General features: G+C 44.4%; 4 protein-coding genes across 6 annotated transcripts; 1 reads left to right on the top strand and 3 right to left on the bottom strand.

Annotated features, from left to right (window-relative positions):
• Positions 1-182: 182 nt before the first annotated feature.
• Positions 183-5,370, bottom strand: LOC130528612 (UDP-N-acetylglucosamine/UDP-glucose/GDP-mannose transporter-like). Its single transcript, XM_057038190.1, has 12 exons — positions 5,159-5,370; positions 4,887-4,920; positions 4,699-4,785; positions 4,551-4,618; positions 4,381-4,452; positions 4,182-4,250; positions 3,877-3,979; positions 3,247-3,339; positions 2,653-2,720; positions 2,432-2,510; positions 2,267-2,349; positions 183-1,319 (listed from the first exon to the last, which is right to left on the bottom strand). Exons 1-12 carry the CDS (start codon positions 5,266-5,268, stop codon positions 1,214-1,216), a joined length of 972 nt encoding a protein of 323 aa, XP_056894170.1. The 5' UTR covers positions 5,269-5,370; the 3' UTR covers positions 183-1,213.
• Positions 5,371-5,388: 18 nt separating this feature from the next.
• On the top strand, positions 5,389-7,741 carry aqp12 (aquaporin 12). Of its 2 annotated transcripts, XM_057038200.1 has the most exons (4): positions 5,389-5,472; positions 6,239-6,863; positions 7,134-7,250; positions 7,331-7,741. In XM_057038200.1, exons 2-4 carry the CDS (start codon positions 6,272-6,274, stop codon positions 7,447-7,449), a joined length of 828 nt encoding a protein of 275 aa, XP_056894180.1. In that variant the 5' UTR covers positions 5,389-5,472; positions 6,239-6,271; the 3' UTR covers positions 7,450-7,741. The 2 variants fall into 2 exon arrangements, with proteins under 2 accessions (XP_056894180.1, XP_056894179.1); XM_057038199.1 differs by lacking the exon at positions 5,389-5,472 and having other exon boundaries at positions 6,185-6,863.
• Positions 7,447-9,255, bottom strand: rpp21 (ribonuclease P 21 subunit). Its single transcript, XM_057038210.1, has 5 exons — positions 9,092-9,255; positions 8,875-8,975; positions 8,321-8,403; positions 8,092-8,229; positions 7,447-7,951 (listed from the first exon to the last, which is right to left on the bottom strand). Exons 1-5 carry the CDS (start codon positions 9,224-9,226, stop codon positions 7,839-7,841), a joined length of 570 nt encoding a protein of 189 aa, XP_056894190.1. The 5' UTR covers positions 9,227-9,255; the 3' UTR covers positions 7,447-7,838.
• A 380-nt stretch (positions 9,256-9,635) lies between these two features.
• pak2b (p21 protein (Cdc42/Rac)-activated kinase 2b) lies at positions 9,636-15,296 on the bottom strand. 2 transcript variants are annotated; one of them, XM_057038181.1, is made up of 15 exons: positions 14,890-15,296; positions 13,689-14,093; positions 13,458-13,564; positions 13,221-13,371; positions 12,989-13,020; positions 12,788-12,901; positions 12,579-12,711; positions 12,427-12,490; positions 12,147-12,195; positions 11,957-12,069; positions 11,766-11,883; positions 11,558-11,657; positions 11,273-11,469; positions 10,798-10,935; positions 9,636-10,705 (listed from the first exon to the last, which is right to left on the bottom strand). In XM_057038181.1, exons 2-15 carry the CDS (start codon positions 13,876-13,878, stop codon positions 10,619-10,621), a joined length of 1,593 nt encoding a protein of 530 aa, XP_056894161.1. In that variant the 5' UTR covers positions 13,879-14,093; positions 14,890-15,296; the 3' UTR covers positions 9,636-10,618. The 2 variants fall into 2 exon arrangements, with proteins under 2 accessions (XP_056894161.1, XP_056894162.1); XM_057038182.1 differs by having other exon boundaries at positions 14,948-15,296.
• Between the last annotated feature and the right edge of the window lie 175 nt (positions 15,297-15,471).

The following is a 15,471-nucleotide window of genomic DNA, read 5'->3' as shown; positions in this document are numbered from 1 at the left end:
AATTATCTAAAACAGCTGTCACCTCGTAGTTTGCATTGAAAATGTAAATATTTCATGTTTCATGTCTGTAAAATTACAGGAAATTCTAAGTTGCGGAGAAAGTAACGAGTTTATCTATATTATGGGTGTTTGGCGACGCCTTGCGGCCGTAAAAGGAATTGGAATCAGTTCAAAGGCTCAAACGGGTTTCCATGGTGATTTTAAACAATGATATACAGTATACACAAACACTACATAAATTTAAAAAAGAAAAAAAGGATTTCAACAGTTTTTTTTATTAAAAATACACTTAGATGAGTTGCGCATCAGAATGTACAAGTTGCACACAAACATTCTAAGAAAGTAATAAATACAAAAAGATGCAAATTAAAAATGTAACAAGAAGTCACATTACGGACTCTTAAAAGGTTTAGAAAAACGTGTATCTTAATAATACTTAGAACTATTTTCAGATAAATTGAGTAACCTCTACAGTGCAACCAACATGTGGTTGACTTTCACCATTCTTCTTGGGTGGCACCTCAGTTAAAAGTGTGCTGACAATTTGTTGAGAAAGCAAATTAACGGAATAGTTTTGTACAAATAAGGCCCAAGTACCAATTGGTAATTCACTTGTACCAGTAACAGACCCAAAAGGTCCAGAGCCGTTCTGTAACACTGAGGCAGCAACATGTAAACTAATCAGCTCCCATGTGGAGGCAGCGACGTTACGTACAGCCACAATCAGCCCACTGCCCCTCTGGCTGGAGGATGACATTGTTCTCATCAACATTTACCTGCCGTGTGTGCGCGTGCGTGTGTGAAAAAGATAACAAATGTCAGTGCATCTCACTGTGCTTAGAAGGCAACTAATGTTACATTCCTTGTAAACAGCAAAGAATTAGACCTTTAAAATTACTATCAACTCTTCCCATGGTGCACCAGTATGCACCCTGCTAAATACATTTAAATTTTACTCATCGTAGAAATGTCAGAACTTTGTAACAGAATATATCATCTCTGGGTCCCTTCCCTCCACAATAAGCTCATGTATAAAAATCCAACTATATAAAAAAGAAAACAATACAAAATAAATCTATAAACCCTCAGGTGGGTTGATGTCGCCAGGGTAGCAGGCGGTGACGCTCCTTTTCGTCACCACCAGTCTTATCTTGCTAAAAACACTCCATAAATAAGTTTTTAAGCATAAAAAAAGAATCAAATCCAGTGTTTGTCATACAACCACTTTGCCCTTCATGTCCAGTTTGGTGCTTTCGCTCACTTTATTGGTCTGCTCCTCTGTGAACGTGATGTAGGAGTAAACCAGACTGCCAGCAATGCTGCAAGAAACACACGTTAGCACGTTAGCATTGCGTTAGGGTCTAAGGACCAAAAATGCCAGCAACTTCTCTGGTAACATGGGGTACCGGTAGTTTGTGTGTCTGAGACTTGAACATGTTGCAGCACATTGACAGTTGGAACACTGCTGATATTTCCCCAACATGACCCAACAGGCGGGTAGAGATTCCTGCGAATGGCTGACAACCGCATGTGCGTGTGTGATCTGCGAGTCTGCATCAACCCACCAAACCTCATCGGGCTCACATCTGTTTACAGCTGTAAACAAGGACAACCTCTGTGCCCCTAGGATATAACACACAAGGGGCTGGGAGATAAACAAAGCCTCCCCAGAGGTGACTTTGTTTCAGAGGGAGACTCAGAACAGCCTGGTTTAATTAAGCACCAGTGATGATGACGCAGCTTTAGAGTTCCCAACACAGGAAAATGTTGATTTTATTTCAAGTTTTGCCTTAAAATGCTGGACCAGCTTAATATTTATCACCTGGAAATAATAAAATAACAACACAAAATAAAAAAAGTCATCGAAATTGAAAGAAAATCAGATTAATTGATCTGTAGTATTCATCTATGACTGCGGGACTAATATATCCTTGCTGATTGATGAGTCCTACAATCTGGTAACAGTATTTAGAGTATTTTGACCCACTGAGGCTGCTGTAGTTCTGTGCTACCATCAGAAACAAGCTGAACTCTGCTGAATTCCATTTCAACATTACCTCAGAACTTCAGGGGGTGTTGCCATGACAATGCCAAATGGGGAATCTTAAAATTCAAACTTTAAATGGAATGTCAGTCGACGTCGTGGACACGGTGCTTGAGCACACTTCATTTGCCCAGAAAAATCCTCCACGGGGCCTCAGACCAGTGAGTCCAGCCTTCGGAAAATCTAAAACCCAGCAGATGTCAGAAAGCTGGAGCTTCATACCTGATATTCAACCCAATGAAGTTGGTCCATGAGAAGATGTAGTCACCGCTCAGCACCATCCCGATGTACGTCACTAGGACATTCTGGAAAACGCACACATCAAGCAAAGCCTTAAAAATGCTGTTGGGTTATCTACCGAAATGTTCCGATAAACCTGAAGTGGACCTTGATGCAGCCGACAATCGTGGTGGTTAAAGCCGAGTTGTACTGTGTGCAGAGCACAGTGGAATACATCAGGACGAACCTGCAGAGAAATGTCACCTTTGTTGCTCAAGACCGCGTTACGCATCAGCACTGCCACAGAACATCGGTGCGTCTGCAGGGTCTGTTCTGTCCTGCCTGCTCGCAGCCGCACGCACACATTACACTGAGGCGTGTGTTCTCACCCCATGATGCAAGAGAGGAGGAACTGGCTGAGGAAAAGCATGTCTGACCAACCGTCGTATTCCACAGCCTGGGGAAAAAAAATTAGAAAAACTAAATTAAATACACCACCAGCATTATTAAAATAAACAGGAAACACATAAAAAGGCAGTTGTGGCAGCATGAGCCTGTTGTAATTACTGCACCAGAGAGCTACGTTATCCATAGGCAGTTTGTGGATGAATGATTTAAAAGAAAGTAAATGGAAACAAGGATATAAAAGAAGTGCAGAATTACTGCTGACATCTTTAAACGAATACATCTGTAATAAAGCTCTGATTCAGAAGGTTTTACAGGGCGGAGGTCTGTATCTCTTCTGAGGTTCTTCAGTCAAGCAGCACACATGCTGCAATAACTCTCAGAGGTGTATAAAAGCTGCTTTGTGCCTTGGTGGCTGCTGGGCCCCAGCTGGTCAAACCAGGAAGTCCCTGCCAACCACTGGCAACAAACAGGCAGCTCGTAATAACGGAACACATGTATTCACGTGGGTGCGCTCACTTCAGCGGCAGTGTGCAATGTGAGGGGGAAAAGGTTGTGCCTTAACTCCGGCGTCTTACCTTCTGCATATCTCCAGTGACATGAGCCAACAGTAGTGTGGGAATGATCATAAATAAAGCGTTATAATACAACAAGCCATACTTCCCCAGCTCCTGCGAGAAAGCAGAGAAGCACATGAGCGTGAAGAGACATAGCACGTGAGAACACAGCCCCCGGGAACTAACAGAGCTGCATGTATGGCCGACCCGCTGCACAGAGCGGAAATACACCTTTATGTTAGCATCTGTCTGATTTTGCACTCCTTCCCCAAATTACGCTGCATTAACAGCTGGTACGGCATCACGGGCTAAATGTGGTCCCAGCTCTGCCGTTGCTGTAATGTGAGAGCTGAGCTGTGTGCTCGGGTGCCATAAAATAGAACTGAAACACGCCTCGAACCATTTCTGACCCAAGAGCACTTAACTGAACAATCTGCCCCACATCTGCTACAACAGCAGATTTTAACAGCATTTAAACCAGCCGAGTAGATAAATAAGAATGAGTCATTGTGGGTGTTTTTTTCCGCAGAGTCCTTTGGGACAGAGAGTGAAGGACACCTCGCGAGTTCTGTAAATGCACCGACATCAGCTCTAAATTCCATATACAGCTCCAAGCCCACAATGGCGACTATTCACGGGGCTGCCACATACCTTAGCGTCTAATTTTTGTTTCACATAGGCTCCATTAGCTGCAGTGAGCACATCATTCAGGAGGATGAACACGTAGCCTTGCATGTCAAACGACAAGTCTGCACTGTAAAGAGAATTATGGAGGAAAGTCAGGCTTGTGTCGCTTATGGTTTCACTTAGGGCGTGCTTCTTTAATGACAGAAAGGCAACATGTGGGGACAATATGACTTAAGTGAGGACGTATATCAGGGCTGGATGAGCCGTTAAAGGGGAGGGCAATTATGGTTTGGCTTAAAGCCGTGACACCTGGACATATCAGAACATACCTGGCGGCTATGAACGCCCCAAGGATCATTGTAAATACCGTTAGCTGGACTGGCCTTGAGAATTTCTTCCTGTGAAAGGTCAGACAGCAAGGAAATTCAATCTGTCTGCTCTGAGTCATACATAAGAGACTTTGAGACTTTGAGACAGCACAGTGTCTGACAAATTAGTTTTTTAGTTTTAGGGCATGGCCCATCTTACTTGAGTAGAAATCCCTCAGCCAGCATGGTGAACAGGATAGAGAATCTTCTGAGCACAGTGAACATAGGCAGGCTGTCGAAAGAGTACTTAATATTATCATGTGGACCAAATATCTGATGTCACTGAATCAGCAGCAATTAGTTTAAACAGTCCACACATAAAACACTTACTTCAACCTTTTAGTTCCAAACAGGCCAGTGATCTGATTTCCCACATAGAGAAGAGGTAGAGGGAATGTCTGTGAAACCAGATAAGAGGGTAAATGAGGACTCTTTAAAAGAGCAAATGTTAAAGAGGACTGGTGGTTAGGACCATCACCTTGCGAGGTATAGTCTCATCACAGTCTGGGAAGCTGATCACCCTCGTAGCCTTGCCCACCCAAAGCACAACCACAGTAGCCAGCATCTGCACGCACGGAACAGAACATTAGACGAATGTTGTCCGGCTTCGGTAATGTAATGTGCTTACGCAAACTTGTGCACGGAGAAGAGTGCTGTCGATCTTACTTGTCCGATCCCGACACATATTGATGAAGGGAACCTACGTGAGAAAAGTCGCAGTCAGTTTCTCGGAATCTGACTGATACTTCACAATGAAATCGCAAAATGTGGCTTTATAAAACGCGATTGCTGACCGCAGTCCCAAATCAAAAGTTGTCGCTGATTGTTGGGCACCGCCGCGTCGGCTCCGCTATTCCGACGACTGAACTTCCAGGTGCTACGTTAGCTACCGTAGCTTCTCAAGTAAAACACCGTTTCAGGCGGAGCAGAAATCCTACCTGTAGTTGGTGAGGACGCTTTTGTTGATCACGACGATCAGAAAGGAGCTCACACCGTAAAACCCAGCGGCAAACAGCTTCACAAACACTGTCAAAGGTTTGTCCGCCATCCCCGACGAGCTCTCATTCCTCTCCGAGCGTCGGCTCTTCCTCTGCCATCTCGTCCCCCCAAACTTACCCACCGTTACACCCGCGCGCGCACGCAACACGTGCACGTGGACGTTGTACAACTTCCGCCCCTCACAGCCGCTTCATCGTTACCGGATAAATTTTGATGTCAGCGTAAACAGAAGCGACAAATGCCATTCCGATAGGTACAGAGATTGTGTAAATAACTGATCTAACCTGAAGCTGAAAACTTAGAGTGACGAAAAAGATATATTTATATCTGTTTTATAGCAAATATAATTATTTTTATATCCATTCCCAGCGGAAGCGACTAAACTTCCGGGTTTTTAATCACGTGTCTACAATGTGATCATTTTTAGTCCAATCAGAAGTATTCAAAATTAATTCAGCGCAACACGTAAATCGAATAATCTGTAAGACACAACTACATATCACAGGGATTTGTGGCGTACATTATTATGTTACTAAAGACTTTCATGCAGCACTCTTCAAGACATCCTCTTTTGACACACAAAAAGACTGATATCAGGCATATCACTAAATGTATTGCATGTATATTCTATAATTTATTTCGAACATGTTACTTTTTATTTGATGTGATGTGTAATAGTAAAAGCAACATTAGGGAACAATTGTTTTAATAAGAATTATTGTGATCCACCTTTGGAGAAAAGGGAAAGTGGGCTGCAGAGGCAGGCAGCAAGGCGGTATGCTTGGTAATTATTTCCATTCAACAGTTTATGTTATGCTTAAACACGACCTCACCATATAAGACCAATGAAAGGCCAGCTCAGTGACCTGACCTTGCAAATGTGCCTGTGTATTTTGGCAGGTGGATGTAGGGTCCAAGCATGACGTGTCTCAGATAAGCAATGTGTCTCTACATGTGCCACGTTGCCAGACTGGGAGCAGAGTTGCAGGGTCTGTCTCTCATTCATTTCTTTCTGACAGGACCGAGCAGAGAAGGGACAGCTGATCACAGCCATGTCCGGACTGAACGCATCTCTAGGATATTTCCTGGGTGGAGCGATCTTTGCAACCCTAGTCCGGTTGCTGCTGAGAAAATGGCCAAGGTTTAGCTTCATTCTGGAGTTTGCTTCCTCCTTCATGCTGGTGGCATGTTGGCTGGAGGTGCAGACGATTATAGAGGTGGGGGAATGGGCCGGAGGTCTCGGTCCTGACGTGACGGTGACCATCCTGTTTTTGGTTCTGCTAACACATGGTGTGATCTGTGGTGCAACGGGGAATCCAAATCTGGTCATTTTGAGGTTCCTGCAGATGGAGGCCAACACCCTGTCTGCTCTGCTGTCCGTAGCTGCTCTGTTTCTTGGGGCCCATGTGGCTCTACTGGCAGCAGGATACTACTGGAGCCTGGAGCTGACAGACATGCATATGATAAAAAACCTGATGGCCAGAGAGTGCAGCACTTCTCTGCTGGTCTCTTTGCTTCAGGGCTTTTTCACAGAGTGTGTGTGCGCTCTTATCTTTCATCTAATCCAACTAAACCTGCAACGCAGACATGCTTTGATCCGAGTGCCCTTGATTGCTGTCCTGCTCACATTCTTCTCCCATACAGGTAAGAGCCCAGGGGCTCACCTTTGTCTTTTAAAACAATAGAGAATTCTAAACATGCACATATTTTAAAACTATATTTGTAGGCACAGTGTAGTTTTAAAAGTATGACATATAAAAGTAAATATGACACATGCTTTTCACAGATTTGATGTGGCTCATTTATCTTTTCAAAAAGCACTGAATAAGCATGTACTTGTCTACTTCAAGTGTTCCAGAACTTCTTGTCATATTAAATATTAAACATCTCCATGTTTCCATTTGTTCTGTGCAGCCAGAGGCTACACATCAGCTTACATCAACCCCTCTCTGGCTTATGGCCTCACCTTCTTCTGTTCTGGGTTTACCTGGGCAGAGTACGCACTGGTCTACTGGCTGGGCTCTTTCACAGGTAAATGATTGCATAGATAAAATATTTGTAGTTTCTTATCACTTATTAAAAGTAATCCCAATCAATGTTTTTTTTCCCAGGCATGACTCTGGCGCTTTTCCTGTATATGGGCCATATTCCAAGGATATTTTCCAAGAACCTGCTATATTCTCAAAAAACACGTTTCAGAGTACCAAAAGGAGAAAAGAAGAAAATGTGAAAGAAACTACTTTTTATTTCCAAAAAGAATCTGACAACAAATGGTTAATGACACTGACTTCAAGTCACAGTTTGTGTTAATATTTTTTAAACAGAGTAGTAGTAGCGCTTTCCTTTTGGGACAACACCATTATCCATCCCAATCTAACCTGGGATTATTTATGATTGTTTCTGAAACTTGATATGAGTAAATATCCTCCCATAGCATCATCCATCTCTTCATCTGTATGGTTAAAAATAAAGACACAACTGCATACAGACATTTAAATAAAGTGACTCCTATCTCAAAAATATATCCTTGCACTGAAATAAATTACTAAAACAGACATCAGAACTATTTAAACAGGATTTCAGCATTTTCTAAGACTCAGTGTAAGAGCAGAACAGCTGCTATGTGCTGGTTACGTTCTGAGCAGCACCGGCTGTAGAAGACACTGACGTTGTTTGTCTGTGTTTGTCTGCATGGTTGTCTTTTGACCGATCTTTAAGAGAAGGCCCTGGACCTGGGATCAAAACAGAAAATCAACTGCACTGACAACATAACATTAGGAGAAAAGTTTTCTTTTTGTGGTTATAGAATTACTGCATGTATGGAAACACATTTGGTGGGACGGGTGTAGAGCGTCAGGTTGGGGTTTGTCACCTGGCAGCTTTGGTGGTTGCTCCAACTGGGCCTCAGGTCGGTCCGCCCACAAACAATAATCTGGATTATTCAATAACTTCTTGGTATGTCCACAGCTGAGGCACCTCATAACAGTAAAGCGGATCTTGCCTTTTTTCCCTAATAAAAGACAAACACAATTTCATCACATTCATTACATTTTTAAATAAAAATATGTCGGACCATTTCTGAAAGTAAACAAATGACTTACTTCGCTGTCTTGTGGTAGCAGATACACCAGGGATGAGCAATGAGCAGCACTTTTTGCATACTGTTCTTTTTACTGATGGATCCCTGAAAAGAAATGAATAGTCAGCTGTGTGCTGCAGCGTTTACAAGTATAGTTCAAATGGAAATACACACCAGCTTTGTTACACTCTGAACATTAATTCTGGTTAGCAGGACAAGTGTTGATATTAAAGCTAAAATATGCCACAAATGATGCAATTTAAAGTACAATTTAAATGCTAATGCATTTTATGCTCGAAGAAATACCAGATTTGTACAGTTGGATTTTGAAGGAAACGTTAGCAATAGATATTAAGGCAGATGGAATTAGAAAGTACTGATTGTCAACAAATGAATATTCAATAATATCAGGCCGGGCAACACAGGAGATGTTACTGCAGCAGGAATAATGTCATCCTTTTTGCCAATTTTAATAAAATTATATATACAAGAATATTACTACCCCAAAACTACTACAAACTCCAAAACACTGTAGTGTATTCCAAATGTCGTGACACCAAATCAACCTTTACTTACTGTCTGAGAACCAAACGTCTTGCAATAGTTCTCTGTGTGGAACAGTAGAATCGAGCCAGTTCCACATTGTCAGGGTTCTGTGATAGAACACAGTGAGCAGCCTGCGGAAGATAAACACACCAACGGGCATGTTAGCGCGTTAGCCTGAGGGGTTAGCATGCTACAAACGCATGCTTTCTAACAGCGCATACGTTTCAAATGATTCTGCTCTTCCTACCTGGTAAAGATAGTTTAGCCTTTGATACGCATCTTTGTCTTTTATTTGGCCTGCCATTACACAAGGAAAACGGTCGGGAGAAATCCGTCTAAAGATGATGGCTAAGTTCAGGACGCTAACCGGATGAATGAACATACCACTTCCGGAGGGAAACTTCAGAATAAAAGCACACGATGGGGCACAACGCGTGTGTTAACATTTCCAAAAATGTGCCGCGAAATGAATAGCCCGTCTTTAAACGTCAGGTGATTAGTCTCCGGGGTATGCAGACCAGACCTCCCAATCATTTCATCACTCAGCAATGTGTTGTTTTGTCCTGCGACTTTTAGCCATATAGTTATCGGAATGAAGCCTTGGCTCAGGACTGGCTCATTGCTATTCCGACTTCCAGGTGCAGTCATAAAACCAACCCATTTTAAAAACGCTTATTGTTTCCAGTCCAGTCATCGATAAGAAATGTTAAATGCTAGCTTAGTCATTTTATATCCCCATGTGGATATAAATAAGGCACCATGTCCGTGGAACAATTACCCCCACAACCAAATCAGAAAAGCACAACAGTTGCATTTATTTGAATGTGCAGACAGGGTTGTTAGTTGTTCAGACAAAAAGAGGTCTACAAATTGTCTCAATCATGCATTTTACAACTAACCATGTTGATATGGCAACTTTTTAAAAACTAATCATTAAGTACACAATATACAAAAAGCGCATTTCTTAGTCCAGAAGAACACAGAGGACAGAGATTGACATACAATACTCATTTATAATAACAATAAAGAAGGAAGGAGAAACCCTGTCAATCTAACATTTTGCCTGTAAGGTGCACCTCTGGTATCAGGAGACTGGTGGAACTGGGGAAGAACTGGTACAGTAGATCTGTCAAGTGTGACAGTAAACAAACAAAAAAAAGACGATGTGTTCATGATGAATGTACTAAAATGTTTCCTATAAAAAAAAACAGTAAAAGGAAATGTCTTTAAAAATGCGAGAGTTCACTGAACGATCAGAACGAGGGGACACGTATGAAATTCAAGTATCAAAAGAACTAAGACACTGACGAGCTGAAACGGTCAATTACAAAGGTAGTAAAAATGACGGGAAGAAGAAATTTTCACAATCAACAATACATTAGGCAACATTTTGCATCTGTTTAAGGCAGTTGATTAAAAAAACAAAATAATAATACACTACATGGAGCTAGGCATCTTCTTCGTTGAATACCAGCCCAGCCCGACCGCGACACTGGGAAATTTGCTGCACAAAGTAACTACGCCTGACTCTGAATCTAAGCGCCTGGGCTGGCTTGTCTCTGTGCGTCTGGATGAGTGTAGAGTTCTGGTGGACAGCGTTGGGGGTTGTGTTGTATTTTTGGTCTTCTTCACAGTGAGGTCTGTCGGGGCTTGTAAGGCTGCTTCATGCGGAGTGACGAGACACTCTCAGCCAATTGTCTGGCACAATATTGAAATGGTTTTGGCACAAACGTGTGCACAGCGTGGAAAGGCGGGCGCGGCTCTTCTCTTCTCGTTAACGATTGCCCTTCATGGCCTCCTTGGCGGCCAGGATGAGAGGTGTGAGACTGGAGAGGGGCTTCGCCAGCTTCAGGAAAGGATGCTGAGCGTGGAAAAAGAACACAAACAAACAATCAAAGAGCGGCACCTTTAACAATGGAAGAAAATCCTTGGTAAACAGGAAGCTCGTCTGACCTGGAGCAGCTCTTTGCTGCCGCCTCGTTTCTCTACGTCCATCTCCAGGCAACAGTTGAGGAAGTCTCTGAACACCGGGGACAGCTTCTCTGGGTTCTGGAGCTCGGGCGTGCCATTTGTGGCAATCAGGTACAACGCCTGCAAGAGAGGAAGAGACCAGACGAAGAGATCTGGTAACCGCAATTTCATATGGACGCTCACAGTAGTTTATTCAGGTTAAACGGGCAAAAAAAGGATGGCAATTGTAGTTAAGCTGAATATAAGTGATTGTTTGAGTCCTACTGTAAGGTAAATTTGTCAAGTCTTATAATTCATGTCTCCAGATTCCACCTACTTACTTCCTGTTTGTATCAAATATTGGATGAATGAGAATAAATGAATGGTGGGAGGTGTTGAAACCGTGGTGGGTACTTCCTAAATCTTTAATACAGTTGCACGTGAAAGGGGACCGGTGTGGACTTTTGGTGTCACTCACTCGTAGCGGGTTCTCGTTCAGGTAGGGGGGCTCTCCTTCCACCATCTCAATGGCCATAATACCCAGTGACCAAATGTCGACTTTGGGCCCGTAAGCCTTCCGGGTCACCACCTCAGGAGCCATCCAGTAAGGCGTTCCTACCATGGTGCTGCGTTTGCTTTGCTCTGGAGTGATCTGGGCGCAGAAGCCGAAGTCGGCTGAGGGGAGATAAAAGAGGAGGGTCAACACACGGCACGGCGGGTGGGTTTAACAGGCTGCTCCTGGCAGCAACGGAGCAGGACTCACTCAGCTTGACAGAACCGTCCATTCCGAGTAACACATTGTCACTTTTGATGTCTCTGTGAATGACCTGGTTGGCGTGCAGGAAATCCAAGGCTTGTAAACACTGCAGGAAGTGAAGAGAATGGGAGGACGTTGCTGAGCCTTTCAACCATCAAATAATGTAAAAACCCAGGCTGAAATCTTTCCACGGGGCCCCCGGCTGGAGCGTTACCTCTCGGCAGACAGCAGCGATCTGGGCCTCGTCCATGCAGGTCTCCGTGACCACATCTGTCAGCGACCCGCCGGCCAGGTACTCCATCACCACAAACAGCTCCTCCCCCATCAGGAAACTGACGCACAAACACACACCATGACCCACTGCTACTGTGCAGCCGGGGAATGTGCGGGTTGTCCTTGTATCACCTGTCTAAGAAGTTGACGATGTTGGGGTTCTTCAGCTCCTTCATCACCAGAATCTCATTGATGATCAGCTCCTTCTTGGGCTGCTTCTGAAGGTTGATCTGTTTAATGGCCACCTGAAAAGAGAGAGAGAGCGCAAGGACTCCATGTTTTGTTCAACTGGGGAGCCTCCCTGAGGATCCCAGTCACTCACCTCCTGGCCAGTAGCCACATCGATGGCTGTGAAGACGGTTCCAGATGCACTGAAAATGTGAGAAAAACCAAACCCATAAATCTGCTTTCTTGTTTTCCCCACAAACGCTGCAACGGTTCATTCAGGATATGTAACAAAACTGATCGTTTTAGATTAAAAACTGGGCATTTTGTCTGGGAAATAGGATGCTGACAAGTCCACAAACATCCCAATATGGATCAATCGCTCGAACAATCTTATAAAGTGATTCACAAACGCTCGATGACACATTAACACTCACCCCTGACCGATTTTTTCGTATCTGGTGTATTTCTTCTTGGGGTCTCCGATGCTCACGATGGTTCCTTGAAACAAAAACGATGGCGTGTAAAGGAACCAGCAGCACTTAAAGAGCTGTGCTGTATCAGGAGGATCTGGGAAGAACTAACTGACTCAGTTTATCCATGATTTCCTCATCAGACATCTTGCCCTTCTTTTTCTGCCTGTCTGCAGCCTTGGAAGCCACGTCGCCGTCCACGCAGGGATTTGGGGCAGGGATCGGATCGATCACCGAGCGAGTGTACACCTGCACAAACACACACATCCATCTATAAACTAAACAAGGAAAGCAGCGTTTCGCGCGTATGAGAGATAGGACTCACACTCTTTGTGTGCTCCGGTCTCGGTGCCACGACAGGAGGAGGAGTTTCGTCGTCGTCGTCATCGTCGATGTCTTTGATATTCGCAGAGGAGGGTTCGGTGCCTTTCTTGACGGGCTAATTTAGAGGGAAATATTGTCAGAATTCTACAGGACCACACAGTAAACACACCTGTGTGTGTGTTTCAACAGTTTTAACACTCACAGACTGAGGGCCTGGTGTGAAAGCGTCTTTTTCTGCAAATAAAAGAGCAGATTCGCAGATGAAAAACAAGCAGCGGCCGCAGAAACACCAAACTGTTCTGATGTTCTTGGACTTAATGATTTATATGAGCTCATATCGATCCCATTGTTGCTCAGGGGAGAAGAATCCGCTTGAAGACAAGAGGCAATAAATAACTTGAGGGCAACTTAACAAATTGAATTCAGAGCCTCACCAGAGGAGGAAAAGCTGAGGTACTTCTGCCGACCGTTGCCTGTCGAGTCGTAAAATTTGAGAACGTCCAGCACAGCCTGTGGGTTTTTCTTCTGCTCCGACTTGGTGATGTTTGACGTCTGGAGCAGTCGGGCCCATTGCTCCGGCATGCCCTGTGCAGAGACGGCATTAGGTCTGGCGGGCGGATGCCGAGGGGCTTCGGAATACGAGTGACCAATAGCAAACAGGAGGAACTCACAGTGAACTCCCCAGTGACGGCGTCAAAGCCAACGTGTATGGTGTGTTCAAAGTCTGAAGGCGGCGAAATCTCCGGTCGCTCCTTGTCCCGATCCTTCTTCCTACCACCTGAGAAAAAACAAAAACAAGGATGTTGATGTTATTACAGGATAAACTCATCATATACGGGTCAACACTGCGCTACAGTGAACCGCAGGTATCAGAAATGACGGGAGCCTTGTTGTCCTCTCACTTTTTTCGGCTCCAGAAAAGATTGAGATGATTTTGTTCCGAGGTTTTCTCTCCTCGGGCACAGACGGCAGCGGTTTGGAGCTGTGGTTGGCCGAGAGGGAGTCTTTGCCGGAACCGGTGCTGAAGATGGTGCTGCTCATGCGGACCGGAGGGGCGGGGGGTTTATCCTCAGAGTCGCCGTTATCGCACATCTCTGGAGGTTGTTCGGGAGGGGGGGAGAGGAGGGCTCACTGGGCTAAGATGGGCCGAGGGACGGCGCGGTCACAGACGGACAGGGTGGCAGACAGAGGGTGCGAGACGGCGCTCACATCAGCATGAGGCACAGGCGTGATCATGCAGCGACCTGAGGTGGCCCCCGATGACCAGAGTAGAGGAAGGGTTGCACCGAGCGCCCCTGGAGCAATATCTGACGTAAAAACAAAGAAAAGTATCACAGCATTTCTGCCAAATGGGGCTTGTATGTGGTGCAAAGTCATCTGGAAATGGCATTTTCAAGCTTACAGACTCCTGGGGAGGACAATGCATTCAAAAAGGCTTATTTGAATTAATGTGCCCGTACATTTCTGGACTTGCACTTATCATCTACAGCATTAATCTCAGGTCAGAATCCAAAATGCACAAGACGTCTCATGAAATGGAGATAAAGCGGCTGTTATGTTGCTAATAAAAAGGTCAACATATCAAGTTCCAATGAGAGGAACACTGCAACTGACAGCTTACTATGGAATTTAATGTAAAACATTGGAGTAACAATAAGTGATAACGACTGTTACAGTTTTTAATGCCATGCATCCAATTTGAAATGTACAGTAGAAGCCAACAGGGGATGGAAGAATAAAGGAAATTATAATCACTGCAGAGAACTTAACATGGAAATAAAATGCCTTAACTTGGCTGTTTCTTGCTGATATCACTATATCGACATTTTGGCTGTTGTTTTGGTATCTAACGGTATTTCTGTTTTCTCAAAAATGCCCTTCAAATGAGCAACAACCGGGGCGGCTAGCCAGCTAACGCTAGCATTAACTACTTGGCCAACAAGTGCGCTAGCATTAAGCTAATGTTAGCATGACAAGCTACACTAAATCACTGTCACCTTTTCTGTCCACCCAAGACAACCCTTATTCAACCAAACTTAATTTTCAGACAATAACATAAAACAACCGATGACTTCAAACATTACCACGGCTGCGGAAAGTTACCAATATCAAGGCTGGATCTGCTTTATTTGCCCGCTAACGTAGCCGACGCGGAGCTCACCGGAGGTTCCACACCACTTAAACTTGAATAGAACTTTACTCCCGGATGACCCTCGACGGGCTGGGTAGGAAAAAGCTTAAGATTCCGCTAAAAGTTCTCCTCCTGACGCATGAGGCCTCGGTGGCCCAGATCCCGTAGAAACAGCTTGGTGAAAGCGCGTCGACAACTATTTACAGTGCAAGTTTTCTTGTCTTTTTCGGCCTTTGGATGATTCCGCTATGACGAGGGGGAAGCGGAACTACCGACCCAGCCCAAGCCTGCTCAATAAATGCCCCAGATGAACCGTGCGTGAAGCACCGCAGCCTGCGGACAGAGGTGGACGCTGTCCCCAGAATGGGAATCATTAGGAAGGGATCTTCTCAAATGTCATTTTGGCTCATGCAGCTGAGCAGCACCACACCTTTCAGTGATGTGGGTTAAAGGATAAACCTGCATTTACCCTCATTTTACACACTTTCCCCCCCATGCAAGATGTTTATTTTGCTACAGTGTGGACATGGGTTGTGTCTCAGTGATGGTAAAAG

The sequence above is a fragment of the Takifugu flavidus genome, chromosome 7, assembly GCF_003711565.1.
Source record: "Takifugu flavidus isolate HTHZ2018 chromosome 7, ASM371156v2, whole genome shotgun sequence".
NCBI classification, from domain to species: Eukaryota; Metazoa; Chordata; class Actinopteri; order Tetraodontiformes; family Tetraodontidae; genus Takifugu; species Takifugu flavidus.
Note: the sequence above shows the minus strand (reverse complement) of the source record. Positions and strands in the feature narration are given on the sequence as shown.